Below are 18,405 nucleotides of genomic sequence, written 5' to 3'. Positions count from 1 at the left end.
AGCTGCAGGAAGCAGAGGCCCTGGGAGACTGTGGAATTCTCTGGTGTACCTGGGCCTGTGTCCCACTGCCTATGACTTTGGGCTGTTTTGTTTGTTCAGGGGGAGCCAGGAGAGCTGGGAGAGCCGGGGCTGCCGGGTGAGGTCGGCATGCGGGTGAGTGTTGCTGTGAGCTGGGCCCTTCTGATGCTCCCAGGGCACAAGGCCCAGTGCAAAGCCAGTTGCTTTAGGTGCAGAAGAGATGCTCAGATAGGTTCCCTGCCTCCTCTTCTCATATAACTGCTTGCACATTTGTGTGTGTATATCCACACACAATTTTTACAAAAATGTATTTATATCATACTTGGTCATTTATCTTTGTTATTTAACAAGAGATGAGAGACATCTTTCTATGTAAATACAGATGGGCCCCACACATTCTCTTAATCAATGCATAGAATTAGATGTATTGGATGTATCCAATCATACATGGATATATTGTAATATATAACATTCATATGGATGTATTGTAATATATAACATTCCCCTATTTATGGTCCTAAGGACTATACTAATGTCATTTGTTTTCCACTAAAATTAATGAGGCACTGAATATGCGTGCATGTGTGCATTTGTGTGTTTCTCCTTATCTACTATATTTTTATTGCAGTAGGATAGATTAAAAATTGGGATACCCTTGGCTGAATGAATACATGTTGTTATTTTAGCAGACTTTAATAGATATTTCCAAACTAGTTGTTCAGAGGCAATAGCACTTCATGGTCTGGTTAGCTGAGGCACCTCCAGGTCTGCAGACTTCTGAGCTCTTTGTCAGGACTTGTCCAGGCTGTACTGAGCCCATGGCAAAGTGTGAATGATGAGCCACAGGAATCAGTTGTAATGTTTCAGAAGCTGTGAACATATCCAGACCCAGGTCATGGGGACGCCGAGGGGCACAGGGAGAGTGAAATGGAATAGTAGCATCTGGCCTCCTGGTGGTTCATAGGCACACACCTTTAGCTGTTTCTTGAAGTCAAGAGACTCTGGGTGTGAATCAGGGCTCCACCAGGCAGCAGATGGCATGACTTCTAAATAGGGAAGGGAAGCAGAGATTGAGGGAGTGTCTGCTGGCGAGACCTGTGCCAGCAGCATGGGCAGCACTTGGTGGGAGGTGAGCTAGCAGCTCTTGTCACCAAACATGGGACTGGCTGAGCTGTACGGCTGCACTTGCCTTTCTTTTCCATCCCTGAAACTTTTCTCTGTAAATGCTCTTCTGCAGGGGCCCCAAGGACCACCTGGACTCCCCGGACCTCCTGGACATGTCGGAGCTCCTGTAAGTGAAGGCACTTGTCTGGGCAGGGGTTCTACCCCTTCTCCAGGAATCAAAAACCAGGTTCTAGCAAGTTCCTCTACCTGCATCTAGACAATAATGCTGTTTTGCCTTACTGATGCCAATGAAGTGTTGGTATCTCCTTTCTTAGACCAGAAATTATTAGATGTTACAGTCCATAAGAATCACCCAGAGAACAAGTTTAAATGCATATTCCTGGGACCCCTTTCTCACATCAAGAAGCAGGGTAGATCCCAGGAATCTGCATTTTTAACCAGCACCACAGGATTTTTGACACTTGATCTAAAGAATTCATTTTCCCTAGCCTGTCCTGTACTGTACTCTTGTAAGAAGGGTGGAGTCTACTGAATTCTTAGCCCCTGGAACAGTGCCAGACTGTTCAGTATGGTGTTCAGTATGTCCAGTGAATAAAGAGATGAACAAACAGATATGGTGTACAAGGAACAAAGTAGCTTCTTGAACATTTAACACTATTCTCGATTCTCTATAAAGACACATGCACACGTATGTTTATTGCAAGACTATTTACAATAGCTAAGACTTGGAACCAACCCAAATGTGCATCAATGATAGATTGGATAAAGAAAATGCAGCACATATGCACCATGGAATACTATGCAGCCATAAAAAAGGATAAGTCCATGTCCTTTGTAGGGATATGGATGAAGCTGGAAACCATCATCCTCAGCAAAGTAACACAGGAACAGAAAACCAAACACTGTATGTTCTCACTCATAAGTGGGAGTTGAACAATGAGAACACATGGACACAGGGAGAGGAATATCACACACCAGGGCCTGTTGGGGGGTGGTTGGCAAGGGGAGGGAGAGCATTAGGACAAATATCTAATGCATGCAGGGCTTAAAACATAGATAAATGAAAGAAGCAGTGTAAAATGTCATTTTCAAGCAAAGCAGCTTGAGTTGCCAGGGAGACATTGAAGACCTCTGATCTCTGTGTGTGACCAAAATATTTAGATGAAATTAAAACAGGAAGGATGCCCACTCACCCTTTAGGTCTGGATGGCCCTGCAGATGCTCTGCTCTTTAGGACGGCATCTTGTGGCCTTGGCCCTGTACTCTCTCTAGGTCAAAGATGTGTGTATCATTCCAGAAATCAACAAGGAGGCCTGGGTGGCACCCGCTATCTCTACCATCTTTTCCATAGAATGCCCCAGGGTCTCTTCTCCAAGAAAGGAGAGAAAAGGGAGTGGAGCCCACAGGGAGCTCACATAGATACACAGGACACGTTCCTGTTCATCCTGCAGGTCCCTACCCTGCGCCATTGCCTGGCCTGCTGGTTGCTGCCTGGGGAGGAGCTGTGCTTTTGTCAGCTCATGTGGGTGGCCCCAGTGCCTCACCGTGTAATCTGTGCACCTGCGAAGAGCAGGCACATGCACTGCCAGGCCTTCTGCTTCTCAGAGTAGGGCTGTAGCCTTCAGACACAACCCCTAGAAGATTCCTGTGCCAAACGAGGGATCGACACAGTCCCTCACTGGGTCAGTTAGTCATTCGACAAATGTGTATTAGTGCCTACCAAGTGACAGGCTCTGTTGTAGACTCTGGGGATACCATATTGAAGGAACTGCCCTAGTGGGGCTTACATTCTACCTGGGGGAGGCAGAAAATGCAGCGTTCAGGGCTGAGTATTATCAACAAAGTGACGCGTGGTAAGAGGATCCAGTGACCCTGGATGATGGGGTGGGGGGAAGCAGGGGGATCATGTTTTGGATCCTGCACTCAGAGAAACCCATATCCTGGCTGACATTCCCACCTAGTCTATACACAGAGGGCAGGGAGTCCACAGCACAAGGTCTGGGTGCTGCTCTAGATGAAGGCAGGATGAGCAATGGGGACAGACAGTGACCCTATCCCCGAGGGAGGAGGGGCGATTGCCTTAAAGGAGCCATTCTCTGATTCAACGTTGGGACCCCTTGCTGGGCACCATGGTCATGGGGTATCACAGATGTAGTGTCGTGAGGGGAACTGACTTTGAAGCCACATTTCTGTCCTTGGCCACTTGAGTTCAGGAGCCGGGCTATGTCCCAATCTATGGCCGTGAGGACCTGGATCGCCTAAGCTAAGGGACAAGCCCAGGAACTCACGTCTCACTCTGGAAGTGGCCTGCCTCTGCTGCCCAGGCCCAGACCACACAGCAGCTGCTTTGTGGCCTTAGACTACACAGGGAGACAGGGTCCTCACTATCACCATCCCTGCCACCCTGGGCTGGAAGCTGCCAGGCAGTTTCTCCATGGACACCCCCATGGTGAGCACAGAGAAGCCAGATTAAGATGTCGGGTCACTGCTCTTTCTTTTCCCCCAGGGTCTCCAAGGAGAACGAGGTGAAAAGGGAACTCGAGGAGAAAAGGTATTTATAGTCTGCACTCATTCATCAATACGGCTTTCCATAGAAAAGGGAGAGGGTGCGTGGAACCATCTGCTCTGTGTATACTCGTGTGTGTGTGTACACATTTGTGTGTGCATGTGTGCACATGTGTGTACATGTATATTTGCATGTGTGTGTGTGCATGTGGCAGGCGAGGGCTGGTGCAGACAGTGTTAATTTCCCACCCTAAATATAAGTTGTGCTGGGAAGGCTGTGGTCTCAGTACCTGCAGGTATTGTCATCCTCTGCACCAAGGCGGAGTTTAGGGTTTCCAGACCAGACAGGTTTAAGCATTGGACTCCAAAGTCCCAGCTGCTGCCTCAGAGGACTCGTATCTTACTTGGCAAGTTACATAACTTCTCTGGTCCTCAGTTACCCTGGCTCTCAAACAAATGGGAGAATGAGTGGTGACAAGAGTGGCATTGGTGACCTGCATTTGAGCCACAGTCACCAAACGTTGTGAATTGGCCCACACTCGGGCTCTTAAATGTAGATTGCCATGCAACCGACATGTCTGAGGAGGCCTAGGTGGAGGCTCCTTCATGACTGCTGCCAGGTAACAGTGGAAGAGTCCTCCGATTGGATTCCGCCACATGTGCTGACATTGTTGCCGGTTCAAGGTTTCCCTGGGGAGTGGTGGGGGTGGCTGCCCAAGCACTGCAACTCCCACCAAGCTCCACCTTCCCAAACGGCAGCTGCTGCTGAATTTTCAGTGTACTCCTCCCAGGCCCGTTCATTGAGTTCCTTACGATCTGGAGCAATGTGTCCCAAGAGCTGGGGCTAGGCCCTCTCGCCTAACCCATGTCTGAGATGCTTTGTTGGTTTCTGCTGCATGCTGTCTTCCTGCAGGATGTGACTCTCTAGTTCCATAGGAACTTGTTTTTCAACCTTAATTTGCATTTATTTTAAGATATTTGAAAAATAGTGAAACATAGCCTGTAATCCTGCCATCCTGATACAACTATAGTGGGCACGTAGGCAAATTTCCCTTGGGAATTCTTACACATGGGGAGTGTCCCTCCACAGCCACATCATCCTGTATTCCATGCTGCGTCCTGTTTGCTGTTCCGACATGCAGTGTTTTCTCCGTGCTGCTCTAGAGTTTTTAGAGCTTGTTTTAAATGACCGCACAGCGTTCCACTGAGTGAATAAACCATAATTCAGGTACTCATTCCCCTGGCATTGATCATTTACAATTATTTCCAGTTTTTCACTTTTAAAAAGAATGCTGCTGGGCGCAGTGGCTCACGCCTGTAATCCCAGCACTTTGGGAGGCCGAGGCAGGCGGATCATGAGGTCAGGAGATTGAGACCATCCTGGCTTAACACAGTGAAACCCTGTCTCTACTAAAAATAACAAAAATTAGCCAGGCTTGGTGGCGGGCACCTGTAGTCCCAGCTACTCGGGAGGCTGAGGCAGGAGAATCACTTGAACCTGGGAGGCGGAGGTTGCAGTGAGCCCATATTGTGCGTCTGCACTCCAGCCTGGGCGACAGAGCAAGACTCCATCTCAGAAAAAAAAAAAAAAAAAAAAAAAAGAATGCTTTTGGTGAGCATTTTAAAACTTATAGCTTTATTTATTTATTTTCAAATTTATGATTATTTCCTTAGGCTGCTTTCCCAGAAGTGAAATTACTGGTCAAAGCGAATGAAACCTGTCTGTGGCTCGCTCACGTTGCTTTCTGAAAGGTCCCTTTTCATTCAGGGAGTCAGGGACTGGCCTCGTTCCCCAAAGCAGGCTCCCAAACATGATTTTTGTTTGTTTGTATATTAAATTTTAATCATTTTAACTTTAATAAGCAAAACCCTTACCGTTACCTCTTCCGAGAGCTTCCACATGTTTCTGTAGATTTGTTTGCTGGTCAGCTCTCTCTGTGGGCCCTCTGCTCCTTCCCTCACATGGTGAGGACATAAAAGTGGCATTTGGAGTAACTGAGGCTCTGGGCACACAGGAGCGTGGGTTGCTGTGCAGCTCTGGTGCTGGAGGGAGCAGGGGTCTTATTTCAATCCCTGTGTAGCGGAAAGTGGGGTTTGAGGAACTGCCCCGCAGCAGGGCTGGGCTGTAGAAGCCAGAGGAAGCTTGAGACTCACATCCAAAGCTTGTGGCTCAGCAGTGATTCAGACAGAAGGCCCAGGCATGTGGGGGTCACACGCTGGCTGTCACCTGAGGGTGCAGTCAGAGGTGGAGCCTGTCCCTGGCCTGGAGTCTGAAACAGGCTTCCAGGCATCCCGTCTTCCCTCAGCACCCACAGAGTGCCTGGTGCAGGCCCTCCATCAAGGTCCCAAGAGTTTAGTGGGCAACACCTGCCAACACATGGCGGATATTTACATAGTCAGCTCAACACACGGCTGCAGGTGTGCCGTGCTTTACTGTCGAGCTGGGGCAGAGGTGGCCTTTGATACACGTTTGCTAAATCAATAAATGAATAAGAGATGACTCCTTCAAATCACATGTCCTACGGCCAGATCCCCTGTAAGGACAATGGATGAATCCAAGGTGTGGGACCCCCCCCTCCAAAGGACAGGAGCACAGAGCCAGGTTGTGTGAAGACAAGAGACAGCCATATTTGAAGGGGATATGGAGGCCAAAGACCCCTAGCGCCTTGGTCATCAGAACCAGATCCAGTACCAATGTGGTCCCTCAGGGGGCAGCCAGAAGCTGGGATCAGCCTGGGAAGGCGGTGGCTTCTCCACTTGTCTGAATCCTGGGCTGGGTTGAGCCTGTCAGGGGAAGGCCACTCAGGGGCCTGTGGTGGTTCCGCTCCTGGGGCTTGTTTGCCTCATCTGGGTTCACTGTTCCATGAGCCAGCAGTCCAGGAAAGTAGGTGTAAGTCACAGCACTAATCTGAAGTGCAAAAAGAATGTTTTTTGTTTGTTTGTTTGTTTTGCTTTGTTTTTTAAAGAATATATATTTTTTAACTGGGGGGCCTGTCCCCAGCCTCAGTGTCTGCAGCTAGGCCACACACGGTGCTGGGGCTTTGCAGAGGCGCCTCTCAGCACTCAGCACCCTCTGCCTCATGGAGAAACATTGAAGACATTCTGAAGAAATCCAAAACTATGGGTTTTTTGTTGTTGTTTTTTGTTTTATTTTTTCTAAGACGGAGTCTCACTCTGTTGCCCAGGCTGGAGTCAGTGGTGCGATCTCGGCTCACTGCAACCTCCACCTCCCGGGTCCAAGCAATTCTCCTGCCTCAGCCTCTCCTGAGTAGCTGGGACTACAGGCATGCGCCACCATGCCTGGCTAATAAAAGTATGTTTTAAGTATTTATTTTGTTTAATGTGCCAGAAAGAATCCAAAACTACAAGCATAATCTCTGACCTAAGAAACCTACAGTGTGATTAGAAATGTGTGAAAAGGTGAATGGACGCATCCGTTCCTGTATTCTATTCATTGCCTCAGTCACGTGCTCGCCCACCCAGCCATCCAGCCACGAAGATTGGTATAAAAATCTTTTCTTTAAAAACGTTTTGCTCAAGCATCTCTCCCTCAGAAGTCTTGCTGGGTTTCCCTGGACCTGTCCCAGAGCCTCTCCTTCTGTGCTGCTAGAACCCCTGTCCTCTTCACCCTGATGACCTTGGTCACCCACAAGGCATTTGTTTGCCTTTCAGCCACCCACCCCCACACACATATGTAGACTCTTGGATTTTTAACATAACGCACCTTACTCACCTCTGGGTCTTCCCTGCCTGAGCTGGTACCTGCAGCATGGTCCGTGGCCAGTCCTCTGTTGACACATGGGTGAGCACCGGGCCCAGGTGAGAGACGATGCAGGAACCAAGATCGAACTCAGCGCGCAGACGCCTTCCCTCACAGGTGTGGACTGGGACTTTTTGGCGATGTGCGGATGGGTTTAAAGGAGGTACTCCACGCTCAGGGTTAGACGAAACCCTGGGAGTGGATGAGACGGCCAACAGGAAGCTGCCTGGACCACCTCACGTTAGCCAGGAAACATCACAGGGAGAAAACGCTCACTGAGGGTCCACAGCAGGAACTGTCTCCATCGGAACAATGATCTCCACGCTTCCTGGAGGCTGCGGGGGCTTCGGGTGAGCTCCTGAGGCGCAGCGCAGTCGGCTTTCCCAGAGAAGCAAAGAGCTCTCCGCAGGCCCCGGGGGGCCAGGTCTGCCACTGGGACAGCTGCCGCAGCTACTGGAGCCTCCGTTTTCTCACTTGCAGGATGGAAATATTAATGTCTTCTCTGAAGCTGTTGGAAGGTGGATAACAGGAACAGTGTCCGGTCCATAACTAACACATTCACAAACATGTATTTCTTTTTCCCACTTGGCTTCAAGAGAAATCCAGTCTGTACACACTCAGTGTTTTATTCTTGCCAAAACACCGTTTGGAAGCAACAGGCTTTTTTCCATGTAGCGTTGGACCTTTTTCCAGCAAGCTTTTGGAGTCTTGCTTTAAGACTTTTGTTCAGTCAAGGAACACTGCGGTTCTATCAAAATCCTAAATTATCAGACTTGGAAAGGGCTGTAGAGAAGCCAGGGGAGAACTCCTGATTGTGAAGCGGGGGAAACTGAGCGCAGAGGCTATGTGTTTCCTGATGCCGTGTGGCCTGTTAGAAAGCCAGCAGGATCCAGAAACTCCTCATTTCTGGTTTGGGCCTTCCCATCTGTGGGTTACCAGGCCCGAAGGTCAGAAATGCAGGATGCTGGCGTATTTCCCCTAGATTGTCTCCATAGCTCTCCCTGCTGTAGGAGCTTCCTTTGGGGTAAGCTCAGGAAGGGAAGATCATCCCCTGGTGAGGTGCAGGGAGTAACCTCAGCCACGCCCTCATCAGCCTCTGAGTCCCTGCAGCCTGCACCAGGTGATACGGCCGTGGCTACAGCAGCCCTGCACTGTGATCCTGGGGCCTGCCCTTGAATCCCAGCTCGGGGCTCTGTGAGCAGTGTGGCCTGTGCAGAATTATTTAACCTGCGAGTCCCAGGTTTCTTCACTGCAGAGAGTAATTTTATCTACTTCATAAGGATATGATGAGGATTCCATGAGTTAATATTTACAAAAGGCTTAGAAAGGTTCTGGCCAGCATGTGCTTTATATATGGGGTTTGAGGACAGAGAGAAAGAGAAAACAGACACGGAGAAGGGGTGAGGATGAGCCCGCACCTCTGAAGGTCAGCTTTGCACTGCCTCCAACTCCCTTGCTGATGTGCTGGTGACTCACAAAAGAGCTGGCTCCTCTCTGTGCCTCTGTTTACCGACCTGTCCAAGGAAGAGCCTGGGTTGCGTGATGCCGAACGCCCCTTTTCAGCTCTCGTATTGGTGGGTGTTTACAGTTTATTTTCTCAGGAACCTCTCTGATTTCTTACATCAGCAAGAAGGTTTCCATCTTCTCTTGGAAAAAGCCCTTCCAGCTGCCTGGCCTTGCCCGACATGGGGTGGGACAGTGCCCCAGCCCTGCCTTAGCAGAGACAGCCACCATCGTCGGGCACTGAGGCCACCTCTAACAGCCCCAGGGCAGGGCGTTCCCTGTAAAGCGGGGAGACAGCCCTTCATCTGGGGGTTTTCCAGATCATGTCTCTGCAGGCACAGTGAGGTGACTGAAGGCTCTGGAGGCATGAGGAGGTCCAGGTGGCGGAGCCCGAGTGGGCTGTCCAGGGGCTGCTGGGCAAATCGTAAGGTGAATCCAGCCAGGCACAGAGAGGAGTCTACACACGAAAAGGGCCAAGCACTGGGCGTTGAGGGCCCTGTTTCCACCTAGAAAACCATGTCCCCCAGACAACGTTGGGTGGCTGTAAACATTCCAGTCCTGAGGTTCCCCAGGTGTCCTGCCCTGGCTCAGAGCAAGGAGGGGCCTCAAAATGGGAAGAGCACCAGCCTTGGAATCGGAGGAACTAGGCTGTCACCCTGGCTGGCCTCCACCAGTGCAGGTACCTTAGACAAGTTCTGGACCCCTCTGGCCTCCATGTCCATATTTAACATTTAGGGGTGGATGGTGATGCCTCTCCCAGTTAGTGGCTCTAAGGATCCAATGAGTTATGAGAGCAAGTGCAGGGCTTGGCACTTGGTAGAAGCTCCCTAAGCAATTAACAAAAGAGAGTTGGTGTTTTGAAGGGACTGAAGCCACAATCCACCCTGCAGACATGGGCACCTCTGTCTTTTCCATTTTGGCTCCCAAGTCAGCCTTATAAAAAGTCATCAATAAGTCTCACCCCCAATATGTGTTGCTTTTGAGGGGTTGGCAGTGTCATGCACTAGGAGTGACTGTGATAAGTATTTACTGGGTACCCGCTGTGTGCTGGGTGCCTACAGATGCCCGCATTCATCTTCACTCGGTTGCCTTTATGGAGCAGCCACTTGGCAGCTCGAGATCTCAGGTACCAAGTCCCTGGGTAGCTCCAGGGCTCATTCCGAGGCAGCTTAGGATGTGCTGCTCCTAGAACAGGGTGGTGGTGGAGTCCCCACCGGGAGGACAAGGCAGCACTTTGGGTGGAAGTCCCTGGGAATGGGCATCATTAGCTTGGAGGTGTCTGGGTGGGGGCAGCCAGGGTGGCTCTCAGCTCCTAAGATGCCATCTTCCCCCTTCCCAAGGAGACCACAGGGTGAGGGCATGGATTCCTTTGTTGGGTGAGCACAGTAACATAATTGGGTGGGTGGGAGCTGCCTGAAGACTTCTGTGTTTGATTTATCTTCCTCTCCTGAGGCCACGTTATGTGGTCCGAGTACAGCAGGGAGCTCACTGTTGAACTGTTGAGTTCACGTCGGTCAGTACAGTGCCTGCATCCATTCATGTCATGAGCATCACTGCACGCCAGGCCCTGCAGGGGGTAGAAGACAAATCACATCCAGGCCTTGACTCTTAAACTCACAGCTTAGAGGGGAGGGTAAGATTTGCAAAGTATAGGACAAGGAGAGCCTACGTGTCAGGAGAGAGGAAGGGATGAGATGGAAACTGAATTCCAGAAGAAAGAGAAGCCACTTCTGGAGGGGGCTAGAGAGACAGGAGATGGGAGAGTCTTCATGGGGGAGGTAGCATTTGAGTTGGGTTGTAATGGCATCCTCTTTTTTTTTTCTTGAGATGGTGTCTCACTCTATTGCCCAGGCTGGAGTGCAATGGCACTATCTCGGCTCACTGAAACCTCTGCCTCCCGGGTTCAAGCAATTCTGCTGCCTCACCCTCCCAAATAGTTGGGATTATAGGCACCCACCGGCACACCCAGCTAATTTTTTGTAATTTTAGTAGAGACAGGGTTTCACTATGTTGGCCAGGCTGGTCTCAAACTCCTGACCTCTTGATCTGCCTGCCTCGACCTCCCAAAGTGCTGGGATTACAGGCATGAGCCACCATACCTGGCCATAATGGCATTCTTTACCGTGGGTGGTGGTGTTAAGTACCCAGAATTTCACCTGTTATCTCAGAAATTCGAACCAAAAAACAACAAATGAAGGGTACTTTACATATTCCTATTTAATAAACGAGTCCATTGTGATTGCTAGGGGTTTGAGGTCTTGTCAAAGCACAGGAAAGAAGAGCACCTGCATGTCTCTGCCACAGTGCACGCCCTTCCACTGCCTTCTGCTGCCTCCGGATGTTGGTTGGCGGAGAGGAGAATGGAAGGTGGGCTTTCTAGAAAGAGGCGATCCTGTGGCCAAGCCAGGGGCAGGCTCAGGCAAGAGTGTGCTTCAGTGACAGTGAACAGTGCCGTGCAACTGCTGCTGTGGCCGAGAGTGAGCAAGACAGATGGGGAGGGTCCCCTGCTGCCAGGCTGAGGAGGTGGCTGCATCCTGCAGGCTATGGGAACCATGGGGGGCTGGGAAAGGAAGGATGTCCAGAAATGGATTTTGGGGAGACCACTTTGGCAATGGGAGAGGCAATGGATCGGATCGAGGGCGGAGGCGGAGGGCCAGGAGGCTGTGGGGAGGATTTATGCAGGGTGTGCTGAGGCCCTCTCTGCATGAAGTACCACAGGGACACCTGGGCCATCCTGCTCATCAAAGGCACGAAGGGGCTGCAGCCGATTTCTGGGGAAAACACTCAATACGTTAATTCAGTTCTAGCACCCATGTTATATGAATGGTTTATTGTATGTGAGGGAGAAGGAGAAGAAAGACACCACGTGTCTCCCTCCCACACTGAATGTGCTGATCAGCAGCGAGGTTTCAGAGCGAGCGGTCAGGCACGGGCAGCCGGCGGTTTTCTGCTTTCAGTGGAGTGGGAGCGCCCTCTGCTGTCAGCAACTCAGAACCGCAGCAAGTGGCCTTGGCCTGGAAGGGGCTCTGTGGGCTTTGCAGCCAGGATGGAGACAGGGCGGTGCACTGTCTGGAGACTGGGTTTTCTGCCGTGAAAATGGGAACAATATCCCATACGATTGCTCGAAATGTCAAGTGAGGTAGTGCCTGTTTCAGCACTTGGTTCTCAGAGCAGAGGTCCAGTCCTCTTTCGTTTGCATAAGCTTACACTTCCCTATTGATTCCGGATATGAGAATCAGAGTAGAGTTCTCCTAATACAGCTGGCTTTTTCCTTTTTTGTGTGTTTTGTTATCCTGGTGGGGAACTGGAGCCCCAGAGAGGAGCAGCCTCTCTCCAGGTGGCAGCCGGCCGTCAACAGAGTCAGGATTAGAATCCAGGTCTGGCTACTCCTTACTCAGTGCTCTCCGGGCCCTTATGTCCCCAGCACCTGTCCCTTCCCTCCTCTGCTGTTCCCCTGTTGCTGGTCCCTTCCAAGTGATTTCTTTGTCTTTCTTTCCCCTACCCCAAGCCCATTCCACACAGTCATCCTTCGTTTGGCCTAACTGACTGTTAATGCACACCTTCCACGTGCCAGGCAGTATTGTCAGCATCTCACGTAGATTAGCTCACGTGGTCCTCACAGCAGCTTTACTGGGTAAGTATTAATATTATGCTCCTTATTTGTAGAAACCGAGTGACAGAGCTGCTAAGGAACTGGTCCAAGGTCACACAGCTGGAGCGTGGGAGAGCCAGGGTTTGGATCTGAGTCGTGCGGTTAACCACCACCCATGCCCCCTCTACTCGGGAGCCCGGGGTCTCACTCTCAGTCTGCAGGAGCCGAAGCCTGCACTCAGCTGCATTTGTGTAGCCAGTGCAGTGCTAGCAAAGCTGGCAAACCCATGTAACAGCAGCGAGTCTGAGTGGAGGGCCTGTAGGGGGGCATGGGTGCCCTAGTGTGGCCTCAGGATGGGGCCACACTATGGCATGGTTCCACTGCCTGTCCCAGATGCTGTGGTGGGCATTTCAGCTTGAGACCACACTCTGAATGACACATCTTCTGTCTCTCTCTCTGTCCCTGACTGTGTGTGTCTCTCAAACTCTCTCTTCTGTCCTGTCTTTCTCGGTCTCTCTGCGTCTGTCTCTGTCTGCGCCTGTCTTAACTGTCCCTCTGCTTCTCTGTGCCTCTTTACCTCTCTCCTGTCTGTCTGTCTTCTGTCTTTTTCTGTCTCTCTCTCCGTCTCTCACATCTCTTTGTCTTTGTTTTTCTGTTACTGAGTCTCTCTCTCTGTGTCTCTGTATCTGTCTCTGTCTCTCTCTGTCTCCATCTGTCTCTCCCCTGCCCCCACTCTTCTCTTTCTCACTTATTTCCTTCCTTCGTGTATCCTCTCTCCTTCCTCTCGCCCCTGCTAATGACCACCCATCCATCAGGCCTGCAGCCACATCCACCTTGCTTCTCTGTCACATGCCGGCCAGCAGTGCAGACTGCTGCCCCCAGGTCCAGCCAGGCCCTCTCTGTGCACCTGCAGCTGTCCTAAGCTGCAGTCAGAGGAACTCTTGGCTCCAGACTCCACTCATCTTGGTGTGCAAGTGCAGGGAAGTAAGAAACAGGGACTTGGGCAACAGGCACACTTGGCCTTGCTCTGAGGTCTCTGGGAGAGTCAGGTTCCAGGGTGATTGTCCGGTCCACGTCTATGCCAAATGTCACACTCGGGTTTAGGGTCCAGCCCTTGCTGAGGTCTGAGGGGAGTGGGTGGATGAGCAGATGGCTGAAAGAACACTCGGGGCCACAGGGCAGGTGAAATGTGGTTCTACTCAGCAGCTGTCTCATCAGCAGCTCACTCACACTAGCTCTCTTACACTGTTCTCCCATCAGCAGCTTACTCTCACACTGTCTGCTCGGTCTCGGCTGCTTAGCCTGGTAGCTCCTCTCTGCTGAGAGGACACACAGCTGCGCAGCCGGCGCTCCCTGCCTTCAGGGTCAGCAGCTTCACTCTTTCTCTCTTAGGGTACAAGGAAGCTGAGCTGTGTCCTGCCTCCCCCGCCGTCTGCAAGACACACAGCTTCGGCTCTCTCTCTTTCTCTGGGCATGACCACACCTGCACAGTGTCAACAGGGCAATTATACCTTTTACAGACAATAGTGGCCTAGGGCCAAGGGATGGCCTTCCCATGTTGTGGCTCCATAGCTGTGTTTCCATTGTACATGGAATTGTGCGCCTGCGTTCCAAACTCACTGAGTCACTCAGGCCCGGATGTCCACCTCAGCCTATTCCTTGACCAAAGCACAGCCATGTTCCTTACGGTGATCTTTAGTAGGGTGGCCTGTCACAGGGAAGTGCACTCAGGACTGGAAATCAGGAGACCTCGATTTGAGTCCTGGTACCACCGCTAAGTTTCTATGTGCCTTTGGACAAGGTGCACCCTAGGGCTCCCAGTTTCCTCATCTAGAGGTAGAGGGTGAGAGTCCATGAGCTCAAAGACCCTTGTCCACTCACCAGCCCAGGCCCCGCAGTCCCTCCAGGGACTCTGCTCCGACCCTCCTCCTCCAAGGCAGTAGAAAGAGACCAAGGATGAAAGGACAGGAGGGCCCGTTCTGGCGCCAGTGCCAGCACACCCAGCTGGGGTGAAGTGGCTTCACCTCCTCCGGCCTCAGTTTCCTCATTTCTTGTTGGTGCTTGGGCCTGCCAACCTTGCCAAGTTTGGAGGAGAGGATATAGTGATAGATGTGGAATCACTTGGCAGAGACGAAACCCAGGCAGCTCCACTCACCATTCGCCCAAAGTGTCACGTGATGCAAAGACTTTTTATTTTTATTACTTTTATTTTGTTTTGAGACAGAGTCTCACTCTGTCGCACAGGCTGGAGTGCAGCGGCGCGATCTCGGCTCACTGCAACCTCCGCCTCCCAGGTTCACGCCATTCTTCTGCCTCCTGAGTAGCAGGGACTACAGGTGCCCACCACCATGCCTGGCTAATTTTTTTGTATTTTTCAGTAGAGATGGGGTTTCACCATGTTGGCCAGGGTGGTCTTGAACTCCTGACCTCAGGTGATTTGCCTGCCTCAGCCTCCCGAAGTGCTGGGATTACAGGCATGAGCCACTGGGAAAGCCTTTTTAAAAGATTAGTGTATAATTGTGATTGAAAATACAAGTGTACATCAATGTTCTGGAATTTTAAAATAATTTCTGAAAGACAGAAAACATGTAGGATTAAGTTTATGTAGATGCAAGGCCAGGGGCCTGCAAACTGAACTGCAGAGCCCAGAGAGGGTTGGGACACCCCTACGTTCACATCAGTGGGTATGGGGAATGGGGGGACCCTGGGGCAGGCGTCAGTGGTTCACTGGTTTCCTGCACTTGGAGACGCAGAGTCAGGCAGCCCCTGCCCCATTCCCTGCCCATCCTGGGCAGTAGGAAGCCTCAGTATTTGTTTCCAGATGAAAGGAGAGACCCACTCCGCAGGTAGCCAGCAAGCCCGGGGAGGGATAGGAGCAGCCACACAAGGAAGAAAACCTTCCTCTGCATCCCACCCGCGGGAGGTTCCCCCTGCCCTGCCATCCCCAGAGGGAGCGGCAGTGAATAGAATCAGTGTCCACCGGTGGGCGGGCACCCACAGCGAGCACAGCAGCCATGAGCTGAAAACCAAGAACCTGCAACCCCTGGAAGAAAAACAACATCCTGAAAGAGAGGAACCAACCTCAAACGGAAAAAGCAGCAAAGAAATCACGACTTGGGAAATGAGGTTATAAAGAAATAGAAGGAGAGTTCAACATAATTTGTATATATAATCTTCCAGTCATTCAGTAAATGTCAGTGGGGCCCACACTGAGGCTCCGGGAACGCAAGAACGAAAAGAGCGAACGCACCTCCTGTCCTTGTGTGACTGGGGAGGTGCCTGTACAGGGATAATAGATGAAAATTGAATTAAGGGAGATGAGGGAGAAGAAAATGAGACCATGCTGCAGCCGAAGAGAGCCTCTCATTTAGATGAAAAGGTCAGGAGGGGACACTGAATCTGAGCCCGAAGGGTGCAGGGGAGGCAGCGGAGGGAATAGGAGGCAGGGAAGGCAGAAGCCGGAACAAAGTGGCTGTGTCTGAGGAGCCTGATGAAGGAAGCCGCAGCTGCTGGGGTGCAGGTGGGAGACTGTTCAGATGAGCCTGAACCCACAATTTGGAGTGTCTGCCCCACGGAGTTCTTGCAGCCCACCTGGAAGAAGGACCCCCACTGGGAACACCAGGCCTGAGTTAGCCCAGGACTTGAACACACCAGCAGCTGGGAGTTGGCTCAAGAAAACCAGGGCACAGCTAGGGGAAGACGATGGCACTGACTCACTACCTATCCTCAGCAGGAAGGTTTTCAGTGGACTTGCTCATAGGGATCTTTTTCTTTTTCTTTTTTTTTTTTTTTTGGAGACAGAGTCTCACTCTGTCGCCCGGGCTGGAGAGCAGTGGCATTATCTCAACTTGCTGCAGCCACTGTCTCCTGGGTAGAAGCCATTCTCGTGCCTCAGCCTCCCAAGTAGTTGGGACTACAGGCACACGCCACCACACCCAGCTAATTTTTGTATTTTTGGTAGAGATGGGGTTTCACCATGTTGGCCAGGCTGGTCTATAACTCTTGACCTCAGATGATTCACCCGCCTCAGCCCCCCAAAGTGCTGGGATGACAGGTGTGAGCCACTGCGCCAGCCTTTTGTTTTCTTTTTTGTGAGAGTCATAGCTGTCTTTTGAGGAAGGGGTTATTATCATCCCCAGGGTAATCAAAACACTCTCAGAGAGGTGAAGTGACTGCCCAAGATCCCACAGCTAGTAAGACAGTCAGTCAGCTCCGTCTGAATGTAAACAGATGAATGCGCAGATGGTGGCTTACCGCTAGCCAGCAGTTCACTCTGACGTCTATGTTGAGTGCTGGGGATGTGGTGCATGTTCACACGTGTTTACGGGACAAATGAATGATGCATAAAATACACCTGCAATTTTATGAACTGCATTACAGACCCCACTCTCCCATGGCTTTGTTTGACCCCCATGAAGAACCGTGAGGTGAAGAGACTGTGTGGCTCACGGAAGGCACATGGCCATCTCTTGGCCACAGATTTGAAAAGTGAAAAGCAGAGAGACGACTCTAGTTGTTCTGACCCTAGACCTATGTTCCTTGTCCTCCAAGACACATCCTGTCTAGGGCTGGTGTGTGTGTGTGTGTGTGTGTGTGTGCGCACGTGCGTTTGGCACCTTTTCCCCACCCTCCTTGTCCATGACGGTCACTGTGGGGATGTGTGCTGGGCTGCTGCCTGTGGTCACTAACCTCTTTATTTCTCCATTTACCTTCTTTTGCCAGGGAGAGCGAGGCCTGGATGGATTCCCCGGGAAGCCTGGGGACACAGGACAGGAGGTAGGTGGGTGCTGGCGCTGCTGGGCTAGGTTTCATCAGCGGTCAGAGGATGGGAATGACCAGACCCCACATAAAGCTCCACAGAGCCTCAGCACCTGGGCCTCCTCCTTGCTCAGCTGGAGGCTGCAGGAGGCTTAGGACCAGACCCCGGCTGTGTGGCTGTAGGTCGACTCTGCGAACCCCAGAGCTGGAGGGATCCCACTTGAAATCCATTTTACATCAGGTAAGGTGGTGCGTTATCATAATGTAAAGGCCTCTGACCACGCGCACGTTTTCAAGGTGATGTGTGTAAGCAGCGCTCATTGCCATCTTGTCCCCAGAGGGAAAGATTCAAGACAGCCCCAGTGCTCCTCAGTACAAAGCTAGTTAAATAAATCAGGAGGCATCGACACAGAGAGTGCTATGAGGCTGAGGACATTCATGAAGAAACTCTGGATGCACTGATGTGAGGGGTCTGCAAGACATGTGGTTCAGTGGAAAATAAAGAAAAGTGTTGGGGATGGTGTAGGGAAAATGCATCTGGTGACTTACAAAGACCGTCGCTAGAAGAATAAATAAGACAATGATAACCTTGCTGCTTGGTTGCCCCCGGAAGGGGACTTTACATGTTTATGCACTTCAGTTTTGAACCATGTGAACGTATCATCTATTCCAAAAGAAACTACATTTACATATTTAAATTTAAAAATTAAAATGAAATAAAACCTAAAATCATACATTCATATTAAAGCCAATTAGTAAAATGCTATGTTGCATAGCATAATTTAACATATACGTCAATTAATATATTTATTTATATAAAAATGAAATCATAGATAAAATATATATGTTAATTATATTAAAAGTCAATGAATTACAATAAATATTCTAATATACTATATTAATATAAATTAAACTTATAATTCATTCCATCTCCCACAAATATCTGGATTTGTATTTATTGTCAGGTAACACATTGGAATCATACTTTTTATATCTTGCTTTTCTTCCCTCAACATTGTATCATAAACATGGAACCATTTAAAAAAATATTCACCAAAGGCCTGACTCAAATGACCAGTTAATGGTCTATGGTATGAATGTACCACGATTTATTGGCTTGCTTAAAAATATCCATCGTGCGCTG

General features: G+C 50.4%; 1 protein-coding gene across 1 annotated transcript in view; it reads left to right on the top strand.

Annotated features, from left to right (window-relative positions):
• Window positions 1–18,405, top strand: part of COL22A1 (collagen type XXII alpha 1 chain) — a 325,869-nt gene that overhangs the window by 134,689 nt on the left and 172,775 nt on the right. Inside the window, exons 14-17 of the mRNA XM_055348666.2 lie at window positions 100–153; window positions 1,256–1,309; window positions 3,650–3,694; window positions 17,226–17,279. Of these exons, the coding sequence (XP_055204641.2) occupies window positions 100–153; window positions 1,256–1,309; window positions 3,650–3,694; window positions 17,226–17,279 (207 nt within the window). The remainder of the gene's footprint in view (window positions 1–99; window positions 154–1,255; window positions 1,310–3,649; window positions 3,695–17,225; window positions 17,280–18,405) is intronic.

This window comes from Gorilla gorilla, chromosome 7, assembly GCF_029281585.2.
Source record: "Gorilla gorilla gorilla isolate KB3781 chromosome 7, NHGRI_mGorGor1-v2.1_pri, whole genome shotgun sequence".
NCBI classification, from domain to species: domain Eukaryota; kingdom Metazoa; phylum Chordata; class Mammalia; order Primates; family Hominidae; genus Gorilla; species Gorilla gorilla.
The sequence above is the reverse complement of the archived record's forward strand: the minus strand, read 5'-3'. Positions and strand labels throughout refer to the sequence as shown.